This window comes from Phocoena phocoena, chromosome 13 (assembly GCF_963924675.1).
Source record: "Phocoena phocoena chromosome 13, mPhoPho1.1, whole genome shotgun sequence".
In the NCBI taxonomy this organism is placed as follows: domain Eukaryota; kingdom Metazoa; phylum Chordata; class Mammalia; order Artiodactyla; family Phocoenidae; genus Phocoena; species Phocoena phocoena.
Window position 1 is genome coordinate 8,618,957 of NC_089231.1, and position 16,458 is coordinate 8,635,414.

Here is a 16,458-nt window from a genome sequence, read left to right on the forward strand (position 1 = left end):
GCTGAGTTGTATGAGCTGTTTTTATATTTTGGAAATTAAGCCTCTGTTGGTCACATCATTTGAAAATATTTTCTCCCATTCTGTGGGTTGTATTTTCATTTTGTTTATGGTTTCCTTTGTTGTGCAAAAGCTTGTAAGTTTGATTAGGTCCCATTTGTTTATTTTTGTTTTTATTGCTATGGCCTTGGGAGACTGACCAAAGAAAACACTGGTATGATTTATGTCAGAGAATGTTTTGCCTATGTTCTCTTCTAGGAGTTTTATGGTGTCATGTCTTATGTTTAAGTCTTTAAGCCATTTTGAGTTTTTTGCATATGGTGAAAGAGTGTATTCCAACTTTATTGATTTACATGTGGCTGTCCAACTTTCCCAACATCACTTGCTGAAGGGACTTTTTCCCATTGTATATTCTTACCTCCTTTGTTGAATATTAATTGACCATATGTGTGTGGGTTTATTTCTGTGCTCTGCATTCTGTTCCATTGATCCATATGTCTTTTTGTGCTAATACCATGCTGTTTTGATTAATTTAGCTTTGTAATATTATTTGAAGTCTGGGAGGGTTATGCCTCCTGCTTTGTTCTTTTTCTTCAGGATTTCTTTGGCAATTGAGTCTTTTATGGTTCCACATGAACTTAAGGATTGTTCTGTTCTGTGAAAAATGTCAGGGGTAATTTGATAGGGATCACATTAAATCCATATATTGCTTTGGGTAGTGTGGCCATTTTAACTATTAATTCTTCCAATCCAAGAGCACGGAATATCTTTCCATTTCTTTATTAATGTTTTACAGTTCTCAGTATGTAAGTCTTTTATCTCCTTGGTCAGGTTTATTCTTAAGTATTTTATTTTTGGGGGTGTGATTTTAAAAGGTTTTTTTTTTTTTTTTACATTTCCTTTCTGATATTTCATTGTTGGTATAAAGAAATGCAACTGATTTCTGTATGTTAATCTTGTATCCAGCTACCTTGCTGAATTCCTTTATCAGTTCTAGTAGTTTTTGTGTGGGTTTTCTATATATAGTATCATATCATCTGTATATAATGACAATTTTACCTCTTCCCTTCCAATTTGGATACGTTTTATTTTTTTTTGTTGTTGGATTGCTGTGACTAGGACCTCCAATACTGTGTGGAATAGAAGAGGTGAGAGGGGCATCCTTGTCTTGTTACAGATTTTAGTGGGAAGGCTTTCAGCTTGTCACCATTATTATATTGGCTGTGGGTTTGTTGTAAATAGCTTTTATTATCTTGAGATATGCTCCCTCTCTACCCACTTTGGTAAGGGTTTTTATCATGAATGGATGTTGAATTTTGTCAAATGCTTTTTCTGCCTCTATTGATGATCATGTGGTTTTTGTCTTGTCTTTTGTTTATGTGGTGTATCATATTGATTAACTTGCCTATGTTGAACCATCCTTGTGAACTTGAGATGAATCCCACTTGGTCATGGTGTATGATCTTTATGTGTTGTTGATTCAGTTTGCTAATATTTTGTTGAGAATTTTTGCATCTATATTCATCAAAGATATTGCCCTGAAATTTTCTTTTTTGGTGATGTCTTTGGTTTTGGTATCAGGATGATGATGGCTTCGTAGAATGTCTTTAGTAATGTTCCTTCCTCTTCAGTTTTTTGGAAGAGTTTGAGAAGGATCGGTATAAGTTCTTTGTATGTCTGGTAGAATTCACCTATGAATTCACCTGTGAAGTCTGGTCCTGGACTTTTGTTTGTAGGGAGTTTTTAAATTACAGATTCTCTTTTATTTTCAGTGACTGGTCTGTTCAAATTACCTATTTCTTCTTGATTCAGTTTTGGTGGGCTCTATGTTTCTACAAACTTGTCCATTTCTTCTAGGTTGTTGAATTTTGTTCATAGTATTCCCTTATGTTCTTTTGTATTTCTGCAGTATCAATTATGTCTCCTTTTTTATTTCTTATTTTATTTGGGTTCTCTCTCTCTTTTCTCCTTGGTGAGTCTGGCCAGAGGTTTATCAACCTTGTTCCTCCTTTCAAAGAAACAGCCCTTGGTTTTATTAATTTTTTTTCCTACTTTTAAATCTCTTATTTCCTTTCTGATCTTTATTATTTCCTTCATTCTGCTGACTTTAGGTTTTGTTTGTTCTTTTTCTAATTCTTTTAAGTGGTAGGTTAGGTTAAACAGGCATTGTTAACTCCACTTTACAGATTAGAAAACAAACACGTCAAAGGATCAAATGAATTGCTTAAATGTCTTATGCATGTCTGACAGTTTCCAACCCTCTCCTCTGTAATTCTGGCAGGTCTAAAGTGAAAGGTCTTTTCCAATCCACAGACTTGCATATGACACTTAAGTAAGTCATGTATTCATTGAAGTCACTGTTTCTCACCTGTGAAGTGGAGATTCTAATTTCTATCTCATAAAGCAGGTAAGATAGTGCCTATAGACCAAAAAAATGAAATCCAATGTTAATATTACATTTGTGTTCCAGCAGCCGTTTTTTTTTTTCTTTGAAATTTTTACGTTCATTACTGATTTTTTTAACAACTTTATTGGAGTATAATTGCTTTACAGTGTTGTGTTAGTTTCTGCTGTATAACGAAGTGAATCAGCTATTCATATCTCCATATCCCCTCCCTCTTGTGTCTCCCTCCCAGCCTCCTTATCCCACCCCTCTAGGTAGTCACAAAGCACCTAGCTGATCTCCCTATGCCATGCAGCTGCTTCCCACTAACTATCTATTTGGTAGTGTATATATGTCAATGCTACTCTCTCACTTTGTCCCAGCTTACCTTTCCCCCTCCCCGTGTCCTCAAGTCCATTCTCTGAGTCTGTGTCTTTGATCCTGTCCTGCCCTAGGTTCTTCAGGACCTTTGTTTTTTAGATTACATATGTACCTGTTAGCATATGGTATTTGTTTTTCTCTTTCTGACTTACTTCACTCTGTATGACAGACTCTAGGTCCATCCACCTCACTACAAATAACTCAGTTTCGTTTCTTTTTATGGCTGAGTAATATTCCATTGTATATATGTGCCACATCTTCTTTATCCATTCATTTGTCGATGGACACTTAGGTTGCTTCCATGTCCTGGCTATTGTAAATAGAGCTGCAATGAACACTGTGGTACATGACTCTTTTTGAATTATGGTTTTCTCAGGGTATATGCCCAGTAGTGGGATTGCTGAGTCATATGATAGTTCTATTTTTAGTTGTTTAAGGAACCTCCATACTCTTCTCCATAGTGGCTGTATCAATTTCCATTCCCACCAAGAGGGAATGCAAGAGGGTTCCCTTTTCTCCACACCCTCTCCAGCATTTATTGTTTCTAGATTTTTTTATGATGGCCATTCCCAGCAGCCCTTTCTTATATCACTATGTTTTATTATGTGACTTATTCTTTAAAATTTTTCCTGGTTACATTCTCTTTAGAACAAGTGTTTATTTCTACTAACAGAAAATAATGTAGAATTTCATATTTGCTGTTTCTCTGTTTCTTTATCTGAGGCATCAATGTGGCTACTGAATAGGACAAATCTCTTTCACATTACTTGTTGCCAAAGATTGATACCTCACTCTAATAATTATGGTTGAAGATGGACTCAGGAGTATTTTTTCCCAATAGAATACATTCAAAGATGAGATATGTTCAAATGAGAACAATATTACATTCAGTATACAAACTGTCTTCCTAGTTAAACTTGCTCAAGCTGTTATTGTGGAAAAAATTGTATCAGTCTGTTAGTTTGCTTTTGAATAAGTCTTTGTAGTGTTTTAGTTTCTTTGGTGGATACAGTGCATATAGATGTATGAACACATCTCTAAAAATTACTCTTTTCCAGCCAGCAGAATCATCCTCAATGAGAGTAGAAATTTTCAAATGTTCCTTCATTAGTTATGTTCCCAGATGAGTATAAATTTTAACCTTCATCTGAAGATACAGAAAGCAGATACTTGGAGGTGATTTCAGAAAATATTACTGTCTTCACAACAATATATAAAAGGGAGAAAAATATTATGTGTACTTCTTTAGAAATGGATCATGCCAACAAGATGAAAATATATTAAGATTAAAAATAACCATTCTCATGCTTTCCACTGCATTGGGTATGATGTACCCAAAGTTCAGTCACAGTGAAGACAGCAGTATGCCTACCAAGGTGAGAATGCTTTGGAGGTCATTTAATTCCCCACACCAATCAAAGATTACAGTTTTATTCGTAGGAGTAAGTGAGGGCCAGAGGGGCACACAGAAGGTCTTTGCATTTGGGAGGGAAACATGCACAATGTATATGTTAGGTCGACACTAATCTTTGAAGTCTGTGTAACAGCTCCTCTTGGGATATGTAGACAATACCATATCTTCATTAGTTTGATTTAAAATCAGCTGACAGCTCATTTCTTCCATGCATTTTTTATAAACCTCTGTAAGAGCAGTGTCATAAGATAGGAATTATATTTTCTGTATATATCATTTCATATTTGGCATAAATAGGTGGCACTTTGCAGTATAATACTAAACATTCCGCATTGTGATATCATTTCCTTAGGGTGTTCAATATAAACTATGCTTAAGTTACTATAGTTCTATTTTAAAATGTTTATATTTGAAACTGGTTGATTTTACAATTAGTGCAAAGGGGTATTTTTAAAACAGCATTGGGGTATCTTCATTAATGTGGTTATGAGTATTCTAATTTATGAAAATATTTAGATTTCAATTCTTTTATTAGTTTTCTAATATTTACAATATTTTCCTTAAAATGACAGATAACAATGTTTAAAGGGAAAAATTTCTGACGTTTCACTGGTTAGTGCCTACCTTTTTATATCACAATATTGTGTTCCTGACATTTTTTAGTCTAACATACAGGAGTTTAAGGTGTGTAATGTCAGGATTATTATAAAACGCTGTTTAGTAAAATGTGAATAATCTTACAAAGCGATTTCAAAACAGGTAAGAAAACATACCCAATAGGAGGTTATAGGTTTATGTAGTTGAAGTCAAGGGCAAGTAGTATTACTTTTTAAAATTTTTCTAGGAGGCATTTCCAAGATTTCTTTAAAATATATTTTCTTTTTTGCACAAAAAATTTCTTTCTAAATATTTTCTCTGAAGGAAATTGCCTCTTAAAAAGTAGAGTGGGGCTTCCCTGGTGGCGCAGTGGTTGAGAGTCTGCCTGCCGATGCAGGGGACGTGGGTTCGTGCCCCAGTCCGGGAAGATTCCACATGCTGCGGAGCAGCTGGGCCCGTAAGCCATGGCCACTGAGCCTGCGCGTCCGGAGCCTGTGCTCCGCAATGCAAGAGGTCACAACAGTGAGAGGCCCGTGTACCGCAAAAAAAAAAAAAAAACAGTAGAGTGAGATGAATAAACTAATATTTGTTTCATAAGAAACATCTGACACAGCACATGACATTTTATTCAGTCTTTAAGGGGGTGTTATATAGTTCTATAAGTAACTTGCTCAAGGTCACAGAAATAATAAATAGCAAAGCTTATGTTCTGATTTAGCCTGAGGAATATAGGTAGGAGTGAAGTCTAATCAAAAGTTGCTGCATTTGTGGTACGTGCTTTGTCTGCAAAGATGATGGCAGCAATGTCTAGGATGTCCCTATGTGCACATATGGTTCTTTCCATAAAGCCATGGGGTCAATTTCCTCAACTCCTGAACCTGGGATGGCCTAGTGACCTGCCATAGACTCTGACCAATAGAATCTGAAGGAAGGGGCACTGTGTGACTCCCCAAGGTGATCTTCAGGGCAAGGGAGAAGCTCAAGAAGCAACAGCCATTTCTCACTCCAGCTGAAGTATCAGATATAGGAGTGAGGTCATTTTGGACATTCTAGCCCCAGGGAGCTCTCTGTGGAATGCAGATGCAAGAGTTAACCCTGCCACCTCTGTGTGAAGGAGAAGAACCACCCAGCTGAACCCAGAAAAACCCACAGGACTGTGATAAACAATAAATGTTTTAGGCAATTCAGTATTTGGGTAATTCATTTTGCAGCAATAGAGATCTCAGACACTGGTATCTGGAAGTGAGGGGCTGCCATAACAAAATAGGTGGCATTGGTTTAGGGACATCAACAAGTAGAGAATGGAAAGATGGTGAGGAAGTTGTTAGGGCTGGTGTAAAAGCAGTGAAGCGATGGTCACTGGAGGCTGGAGAAGGGGAGACATTTATGCGTTGGTGCAACAATTAGCATTAGTGTCACCTGTGAGAACATGGAACCTAGAACATCCATGTAATAAAGCTGTGGGTCAAAAAAACAAGATTCCCAGGCAGAATGTGAAAGTGAGAAATGGCTTCTTTTAAGTGGTCTTAAAAGAAAAATAAGTGAAAGAAATTAATTATTCATTTTTCAAGCAGATTTTAGAAGAAATAGAGAAGGCAGTCTCAAAGTAAGAAACTGTCTCCAGGTAAAGATAACAAGAAGTGTTATGGCCAATTTGCTTTTAAGAACTAAGCAAGACTTAAGACAGGGCTTAATAGAAGTTTGAAGGGTGTGCTGAGACGAAAGCCCATCCTGGGGCCCACACTCTTCACCAGTGCATATACAATGGTCAGTGGAAGGCCACTGGCGGGCCTCTTTGTCTCCCCGGGCCTTAGAGTTCCCACCAGTCAGACCTTCCCCCATGTTAGAGAAAGACACAGGCACGGAAGGGAAGGCTGGGTGAATGGTGAAGCCTTTTACAAAGAGACAAGCTGGATGATCAGATGAGAGGAAGCTTTACTTACAAATCAATTAGTAAATTTTCATTTGCACTAATGCGAAAGGAAGAAGACCAGGTATATTATTGACTGAGTTAAATTTTACAAGTAGGATTATATAGGGTCTCTTCTTAAGGTAAATTTCTTTATCTAAACGTAAATATGAAGCAGTAAACTATACTATATAAAAAGGTCTCAAATATTCCTCTATGTACAATTTTATACTTTGCTTTTGTTTCATCCAACTCAAAGGAAATCATAGCTTTATTTCCACCTGATTTATTTCTAGATACTATTGTACTTGCCAGTGCTGGAGGGCTTTTCTACGACTTTCCTGCAAAATGTCTATCCAGTTAAAAGTCAAAAGCCCTTAGTTTCTGAGGTGCTTGTTGCTTTTCCTTAACTTCAGTCACAGGTGATCTATTACTTTGAGAGTATTCATATCAATTGGAGTGCAAATCTTAGCTTTGCTCCTTCAGTCTCTTTCTAATGCAAATCATAGTGTTTGACACCTCTGTCCACTTGTGCCTTGTATGAAGAATTATACCAAATCTGGGGTAAAAACATTTTTCACACAACATGCCACCCTTACCACATAGATTGGGAAGATGTGTTTAATGTCTATCAATTACTTAAACCATTACTTTTTCTTAGGTACAGTGATTCTCTTATCAACTACCCAGCAAACTGTATGGTTTACAACTTCTGTTTTCTTGCAGGTATTATAACCCTTTCAGTTTGTGAAATGTATTCTGAAAGCTCCTTTTGCCTTTCAGAAATTTTACACCTTTAGAACTAGAGTTGCTTTTAAATGATATTTAAATTGTCTTTATCATAACATGTAACATTTATTGGGGGAAAAAACAATAAGAGCCAAGTAGCCCATAAATTTAAGTACTGAGTGCCTGTAAGTTCCTTTTAATATTTCTAGTTAAATATCTATAACATTGTTTTTGTTAAGAAAATGAGGGAAAAAGGACATCAAGATTTCCCTATCTAAGATCTCGATCTTGAATTTGACATATTTTGTGAAATAATTACCAGTTTTGTAAGTGCCTGAGTTTAAGTTCCAAGTTTTCATTTCTTTCTTTCTGTTCATCCAAAGATCTCTGGAGCTTATGGATCTGATTCAGGAAATCATCAAGCTGAAAGCAAAATAGAAAATGCCTCAGGTAAGATGATTGAAATAAGAAAATCCTTTTAAAAGCAAGTTTTTTGCATGACACATTCTTTTTTGTATATATACATGAATGTGTAGGAATACTTATTTTTAATTATAGAATTAGTTCATATAGTCAATAATAAAATAAACATCTACATGGAACTTAGAATTTGACAAAATCTTATCTAGGCACTCCTCCCCTGTTTCTAACCTGAGCTCCCCTACCTTATTCTCAAGATTTTGAAAATAGTTTTACATATTTGCATGTGTGTATTTAAGTATAGCATATATGTGTGCATATACATATGCTAAGTGTATATATGTACACTTATATAGACACACAAACATAATGGTACAAATAGAAATATTCTTTAAAATGTATTCCTTTAGTTGTTTTTAACTTAAACATTAAAAAAATGGGTATCATGCTCTATGTAATCTTCCAATACTTTCTTTTTTAATTCAACTGCTAAGACTCATCCGTATTGGTGACTCACTGTAGCCTCTTTGTTCTGGTTTACCAGATCGTACTGCATGATGGTGCCATGACAGTACACCACCCTCCTGTCCATAAGTATTAGACTGTTTGCAGGCTTGAGCTGCTCTGAACACTCTTGTGTAGATCTCCTGATGCATTTGTGCAAAGTAGTCTCTGGAGACATACGTAGGAGGAGAATTGCCAAGTTATATTTTTTAATGTTTAATTTTTCAAGATAATGCTAAAATGTCTCCCAAAAATGATTTACTAAGTTACCTCCCAAAGGCAGTTAGATGGGATCCTGTTTGAGCATATCTTCGCCAACACTTGGTGGTGTGAGATATTAAAACTTTTGCCAATCCTTGATCAATAGATTATGGTTGATACCTCTTTATATTTTTATTGGCTCAATGATCTTCTTCTTTTGTTCCTATTCAGGTCTTCTGCTCATTACTCTATTTGGAGCTCTTTCTTTTCTTTTTTATCTGTACATGTTTATGTTATAATCTCGATACTAACCCTTTGTTATAAGTGTTCCAAGTTTATAACTTATTTTTTCCATCTTATTTAAGAGCTCTTTGGATGAATAATAGTCATTTTATTAAGCAAAATTTATCAATTATTTTTACAGTTAGGATGTATTTAATGATGCTAAAAAGTACTTCCCTATGCAAAGCTTAGAGAAGTATTAATCTGTATTTTCAACTAAAATTTGTTAAAGTTTTGTATTTGTCATTTAAATCCTAGATCAAGATGGAGTTAATTTTTGTACATGATGTGAGGTAGATCTCCAATTTTATTTTTTCTATATATAAACACATTTCAATAGGTGTTTAATTAAGTTGCCAAGTTGTTTAGCCTGAGTGGAAGTTCCATGGGGTGGGTTTAGATAGTTAGTGTCTTCTCTCCCTCACAACAATATCTAGCAACCATATTCCTCCAATTGAATATTTCAAAATCTTGTGGAAATTACCATGCATATGCAGCTTCAAGACAAAAATCTTGCCTCTCCAAACAGACTGCTGAGCTATGGCACTATAGTAAAATAAGGTTAATAATTTCCGTATTTAATAAAACTGTAAGGATAATCAAATCTTCCTCACCTTGTGCAAAGTCAACTTACTGCTAAATATGAAAATGAATCCCAATTCTCTGATCTCTTGGTCAGTGTTATTCAAGTTAAATCATTTTAAACATTGGAAAGAATTAAATAGAGTTGAGTTGGCATTATTATTTTCCAGGAGAAAAAAGCTATTTCTCTTCATACCCTCACCATTCTATAAACCCTTCAGCAATTACTTGTGCCCATGAAGTAAACTTTGTTAAGGTGTATCAAAATTAACTCTCAAATATTTTTATTTCTAGATGTCAAACATTCAGACATTTTTAGTAATACACACTTTTTTTGACATCCACAATTCTTAAGTTTATATATACACCTAACAGAATTACTTTTATATACATAATCCAAGTTTACTTTCTTACCATCAAAGTTCTCCCTTATCTAACCTGTGCAGGTTTTTGTGGACCTCACTTTTCCTAGTTTCTGCTTTATATAGATAAATGTTGAACCAGAAATTTTTTTACAGATATTCTACATGTCTCTAGTTCCAATGTTTCTGCAGTTAATGTAACATGTATTTGTTAATATATTAGGCTCATGTTGGATTTAATCATTATATGGATTTAATTATATTTTACATCGTATTCAAATCAAGTGTTGCATATTTTGCTAGATAAATGTTACAAAAATAGTTATTAAAGTACAAACATGTCTGTATATATATTACTTAAAAGCTCTGATAAAATTCAAGTAGGGGGCTTCCCTGGTGGCGCAGTGGCTGGGAGTCCGCCTGCCGATGCGGGGGACATGGGCTCGGGCCCTGGTCCGGGAGGATCCCACGTGCCGCGGAGCAGCTGGGCCCGTGTGCCACAACTACTGAACCTGCACTCTAGAGCCTGCAAGCCACAACTACTGAGTCCACGTGCCACAACTACTGAAGCCCGCGCGCCTAGAGCCCGTGCTCCGCAACAGGAGAGGCCACGGCGGTGAGAGGCCCACACACCGCAACGAGGAGTGGCCCCCGCTTGCCACAACTGGAGAGGGCCCGCGTGCAGCAGCGAAGACCCAACTCAGCCAAAAATAAATAAATAAATAAATTAAAAAAAAAAAAAAAAAATTCAAGTAGGCCAGGCATCCAGACTAATTTTGCTTCTTCAGATACAGTCTTGCATCCAATTTCATTATTTGGGGAGGAATTGGGATGCTCAACGTTCATGCCTCATTAAAGATTAATTTTCTATCAGGATAAAAATTAGAAGAATAAGGTAATAGGCTAATAATGATTGACTTATTATTCTGGAATGTCGGATTATTTCACATTTTCATTTTCTTTCAAATATCTACTTGGAAACAACCCACCTATTTGGCATTACCAAGGGCAGTTCCCAAATCATTTACTTAACAAATGAGAAATATTATCTTTTTGTACTTTTTCTTCAATTTATAAATTTTCAGCTTTTCTATCACTTGGGATTTTAATATAGGAATACCAATATGGGATATATGGTAACTACTTGGAAAGCTTAATTACAGACAGGTATTTTAAGGAATATTTTGGTACAACTCTAAGAACAGCAGAGTTTAAGTTGATATTTATTATATTTGAAATTGGAATAACTGGAGTAAATAAATTTTGTAATGCATTTTGGAAATGTATACCAAGTTTTAACATTCATATTTTTAAAAATTCTTGTATTGAAATGTCTGAAAAATAATATCAGACACATAAAAACTCTTTCATTATGTTCATGAAAAAGTCAAACTGACCTGAATGATTACTGAAAGTTTTATGTTTAATTATACTCCGTCACTCTGACAGAACATTCTGCAGACATTAAGATGTTTAATTAGAATTCATAAAGCTATTTTATGATATTTAACTTTGGAAAAAAGGCTCACAATATTGTGAGTGATGCATGACATTTCTTATGTAAAATAACATACAAAGAAAAACCCAAAATGATACAAGATACTGGTGGAAGTGTTATATTTTCTCAATTTGCGTTAAGGATGCTGAAAATGCAATGGAAAATACCCAAGGTGTAATTCAGACCTCACCTTGGAGATTTGGCTAACATCCAATTCTGATCTTATCTCCCCACTTGACGAACCCCTCAAGAGCTCACAGTGCCCAGATGAGCACATAAACCCTCCTCCCATTTTCTCTCTCATATTACCTACCAGGGTAATCCCAGGTTTTCTTTTGTTCTCCAGCAGCCCTGAGCTTTTTGTATTTTTAGCCCACAACAGGGTGGGTTGGGTGGCAGTCATGCTCATTTTCTTTCTTTCCCCAATATCTTTGCTCACATTCTCTCTTCTCTATGCAATGGACTACGACTCTACTCCTAAAATCCTTTAAGGGCTTCCCTGGTGGTGCAGTGGTTGAGAGTCCGCCTGCTGATTCAGGGGACACGGGTTCGTGTCCCGGTCCGGGAAGATCCCACATGCCGCGGAGCGGCTGGGCCCGTGAGCCATGGCTGCTGAGCCTGCGCGTCCGGAGCCTGTGCTCCGCAACGGGAGAGGCCACAACAGTGAGAGGCCCGAGTACCGCCAAAAAAAAATCCTTTAAAACAGGCTTCTTAAACTTTAACATTCTATGAATCACCTTAGGATCTTGTTAAAATGCTAATAATGACTCAGTGGGTGTCAAGCAGGGTTCATGATTTTTCCACTTCTCAAGCTGCCAGGTGATACTGATGCTGCTGGCCCTTGGAACACACTGAGTAGAGGTCAGTACAATTACCCTGGCCCAAATGATGTAGCTTTTCTTAAATTCTCTGCTGTGGAGCTTAGGCCGGGCTGCAGTGGATGCAGCCACAGAGTCATGGAGTCGGAAGGTCCTGGCAGGTGGAGGGGAAGATAGAACAGATTCTGAGGCAGCTGAAGGAGAGGAATCTGCAGGCCCTACCTGCAGCGAGGCCTGTGGAGAAGAAGGGCATTGGGAGAGTGACCCTTTACTACTGGTGGGACGATACTCCACCCACTCTAGCATTAATCTGGACAAATAGGAAAGGGACCAAGAGAATCTGGATCCTCTCTTAGAGGTCTGTGCTGTTTGGATTGGTGTTGATCCAGTGCCTTCAAAAGTGCCTCTCTTTCCTTACAACCTTTAAGAACAAATAGGACTGGAGTAAAGGCAAAGGTCCATCCTTCCCTAAGAGGGACCCAAGGCCACATGCACTTGTCAAGGTTGATCTGGAACAAAGTAAGTTTTTATTTTCCAATCCCCAGACAAAACGGTGGAGTAGAAGGACCTGAGCTCACTTCCTCTCACAAAAACGCCAATATCACAACTAACTGCTGAATAACCATTGACAACAAAGGACTGGAACCTGCCAGAAAAGATACTCTACTTCTAAAGGCAGAGAAGAAGCCACAATGAGACGGCAGGAGGCGTGCATTCATGATACAAACAAATCCCGTACCCTCCGGGGAGGTGACCCACAAACTGGAAAATAATTATATCACACAGATTCTCCCACAGGAGTGAGAGTTCTGAGCCCCACGTCAGGGTCCCCAGTCTGGGGGTCTAACATCAGAAGGAGGGATAAATTAGGAGGTTGGAATTAACATATACATACTATTATATATAAAATAGATAATCAACAAGGACCTACTGTATAGCGCAAGGAACTCTACTCAGTACTCTGTAATAACCTATATGGGAAAAGAATCTGAAAAAGAATAGATATATGTATATGCATAACTGAATCACTGCTGTACACCAGAAGCATGTAAGTCAAATATACTCCAATATAAAATTTTTTAAAAGTAAAAAAAATGTTTTTAAGAAACCAAAATCTACCAAATAAAAACTTATTTATTTTCCTCATTCACAGTTATAAATTCTGATATTAAGTAAGGAATGAACTGTTGATGAAGGTCTTGTGACATTTAGTGTATTCTTAGGCATTTAGATTGTGAAAAGCAAATAAAAGCCTCTTCACATTAATAACAAATACTCTGCTATGTCTGTTGTTTACCTTTACCCTTGATCTTAAACTTATCAAACTAAATTATAATAGTCATCGTCTCTCTCTCACAGGCTGTGAGGTTCTTGAAAGTGCTGCAGATACATACACACACACTTTAACTTTCCCTGTTCCCACTTGTGCACCAGATCCCACGCTCGTTCACCTACTCAAGGACACACACAGTTTCATCAATACACGGTGCTGGGACTTCCCTGGCGGCGCAGTGGTTAGAATCCACCTGCTAATGCAGAGGACACAGGTTCGAGCCCTGGTCCAGGAAGATCCCACATGCCGTGGAGCAACTAAGCCCATGTGCCACAACTACTGAAGCCCGCACGCCTAGAGCACATGCTCCGCAACGAGAGAAGCCACCGCAACGAGAAGCCCCCGCTCACTGCAATTAGTGAAGAGCCCACGCGCAGCAACAAAGACCCAACACAGCCAAAAATAAATAAATTAAAAAAAAAAATACACGGTGCTCTCATATATCTTCCTGTTTCTTTCTCTACTTGATCCTTCCCATCAGGGGCTTTGCACTGACTGTTCCTTCTGCCTGGAACCTTCTTTCAACAGTTATCTGCATGATTAACTTTCATTAACATTTTCCATGTATTTATTCAAATCTGAGCCCAGACACCATATTTAACATTGCAACCTGCATCCAAAGCAAGAACACCTGTTTTTTTCCAGCAGTCATATGATTTATATATAAATTGTCTCCATCTCTCTCCACTGGAATGCAAATTCCATGCAGAAGGGATATTCATTTTATTCATGTATAGATTTCAAGTGCTTAGAATAGTCTTTGCATGTTTAAAAAAAAAGAATAAATTAATGTTGGGTAGGCTAAAGCAACAGATGCCCTTCCACTTTTGTTAAATATGCCAAGAAAGAAGACCATAATTTGCAAATTCTATATCCATAGTATCCTAAAACATTCATATGCCAGATAAATTCAGTTCAGTACTTACCGTCGAGCACAGAATAATTGCTTTGATCCCATTGCCAATCTGGTAAGGCCCTGGCCAGTCTGGCTGACATCTGGGTAGATTCCCAAAAATTCATAATTCAGGAAAAATGTTTACACCATATATTACAATCTGATCAAACTGGCAGTATAATAAGGTCCAGCTATCGACTAAGACTTGGTAGTATGGAGACAATGACTTCAGCTAAAAAGGACTTGCAATTCCTGGAATATGTTAATCTCCATCATTGAAAAGAAAGGAAAATAAAATGACAAAGGAAAGCCTAGAAAAGGAAAGCCTGTTAGGTGATGCAGACAATAGCACATAAACCCATTTTTATTTTTATTACATACATCCTTACCTAAATCTAGCTGGAAACCATTGATAATCAGTTTTGATACATCTTTCCATTAGCAATTGAGTGGGACCCATGTCACAGAAATTGAAGTGACATGTTTAGCATTGGGTATTCTGGCAACTCTTTCTGGCCAACCTGCTCCAACTCTGCTCTAGGGCATCCACAGTGGGGTGTCTTTATAATCTCTGCAGTTTGGAATTTGATTAAGGTAATGAGGAAAGATGGCACAAATTCAGATAAGTGTCCTGTTCACAAATTCCCTAAACCCAACTTTGTAAGGAATAAGTGGGCATGACAACTTGCTGACTTTAAATAATTAGTACAGACTAATTTTTAATTGGAACTGAAATATTCTGAACCATTCCATTAAGGATTATACCACAATATGCTCTTCACCTAAAAAAGAAAAAATCATTAAAATCAACAGGAACATTTTACTAAAACTTCCTGGTGATCTCTGATGGAAAGTGGTTGCCTTTTGAGAAGTTTGCTAAGTATATAGCATGTGTTACATGAGTATACATATATTTCAATGTAAGAATTAACTTCAAGCTATTAAATATAATATCTTATTGCTACCTATATGGAAATTATTGGATGATTTATATTCAGTGACTCCAGCTAATTCTTACTAAGGTATTCAAAATTAAAATGTGATCTCACTTTAACAGAATACTAAATGTTCTGTAGTCTTATAATCCATGATAATAGGTGTGATTTGCCAGAATTATTTATCAGTTTCCTTACTGGCCTTCTTTTTAAATACATATGTCACTGAATTTCACAGGCCTTTCATGAAAGGGCATAAATGTAATTGCTGAAATAATTTACTAAACTATAAATTTTCTAATGAGCTAAGGTAACAGTGCAATTATTATATAGGGTTAACGAAAGTACTATATCTCAGCTGAATGACAGAATTAAATTCTTCAGAGCAAAAGGAATAAGTTTGCTTTTAAGTGAATGGTTCAACTGAGTAATTCAATAAAGAATGACACATGGTTCAGATTTGAGAGATTCCCATTTTAAGGAAACTATTCTGGGAAACCTGAAGACAGTTTTCTCTAAGTGGACCTTACAGTGAATGAATGATAAAAATTACATTCCCAGCGATGTGAATCAATTATTTCCCCAAAGGTTTTATTGTCATCTTAGTGACCAAAAAACAAAAACAATCCAGAATAATTTTCCAAGTAGCTGTACTTTAGTGCCAGTATTTCCTTCTCTTTGGGAACACATGTGGTTAAATCTGTGATGAAGCTCAACATTCTTAGCAACAACAAAAGTATGAAAACAGGAACAGAAGAATTACAAGAGAAGAATAAATCTGGAGAACTGACACTTCCTGATTTCAATACTTAACTAAAACTGTAGTCATCAAGACAATGCTTTACTGGCAGAAGGATACACTTTTATTCCATTGACCTAAATGTCTATCAAGAGTCCAGGGTCAGCTGGAATTTGATATGGGTGTCAAGATACTTCAGTGAGGCAAAGAATTATCTTTTCAACAAGTAGTTCCAGGACAATTAGATATCCACAAGCATAATTCTGAATTATGCTCACCTCATTTATAAAAATTAACTCAAAATGAATCATAGACCTAAATATATCTAAAACTATAAAACTCTAAGAAAACATGGGAGTAAATCTTCATGACATTGAAATAGTCAATGTTTTTTGCACAAAACAGCAGAGCACAAGCAACAAAAGAAAAAATAAATTGGACTTGATTAAAATTATTTCTAAAAGTTTTATGCTTCGAAT

The 16,458-nt window shown here is 36.6% G+C and overlaps 1 protein-coding gene across 1 annotated transcript in view; it reads right to left on the bottom strand.

Annotated features, from left to right (window-relative positions):
* Window positions 1–7,725: 7,725 nt before the first annotated feature.
* Window positions 7,726–16,458, bottom strand: part of CCDC102B (coiled-coil domain containing 102B) — a 184,368-nt gene continuing 175,635 nt past the window's right edge. The window contains exon 7 of the mRNA XM_065890451.1: window positions 7,726–7,833. Within this exon, the coding sequence (XP_065746523.1) occupies window positions 7,726–7,833 (108 nt within the window). The remainder of the gene's footprint in view (window positions 7,834–16,458) is intronic.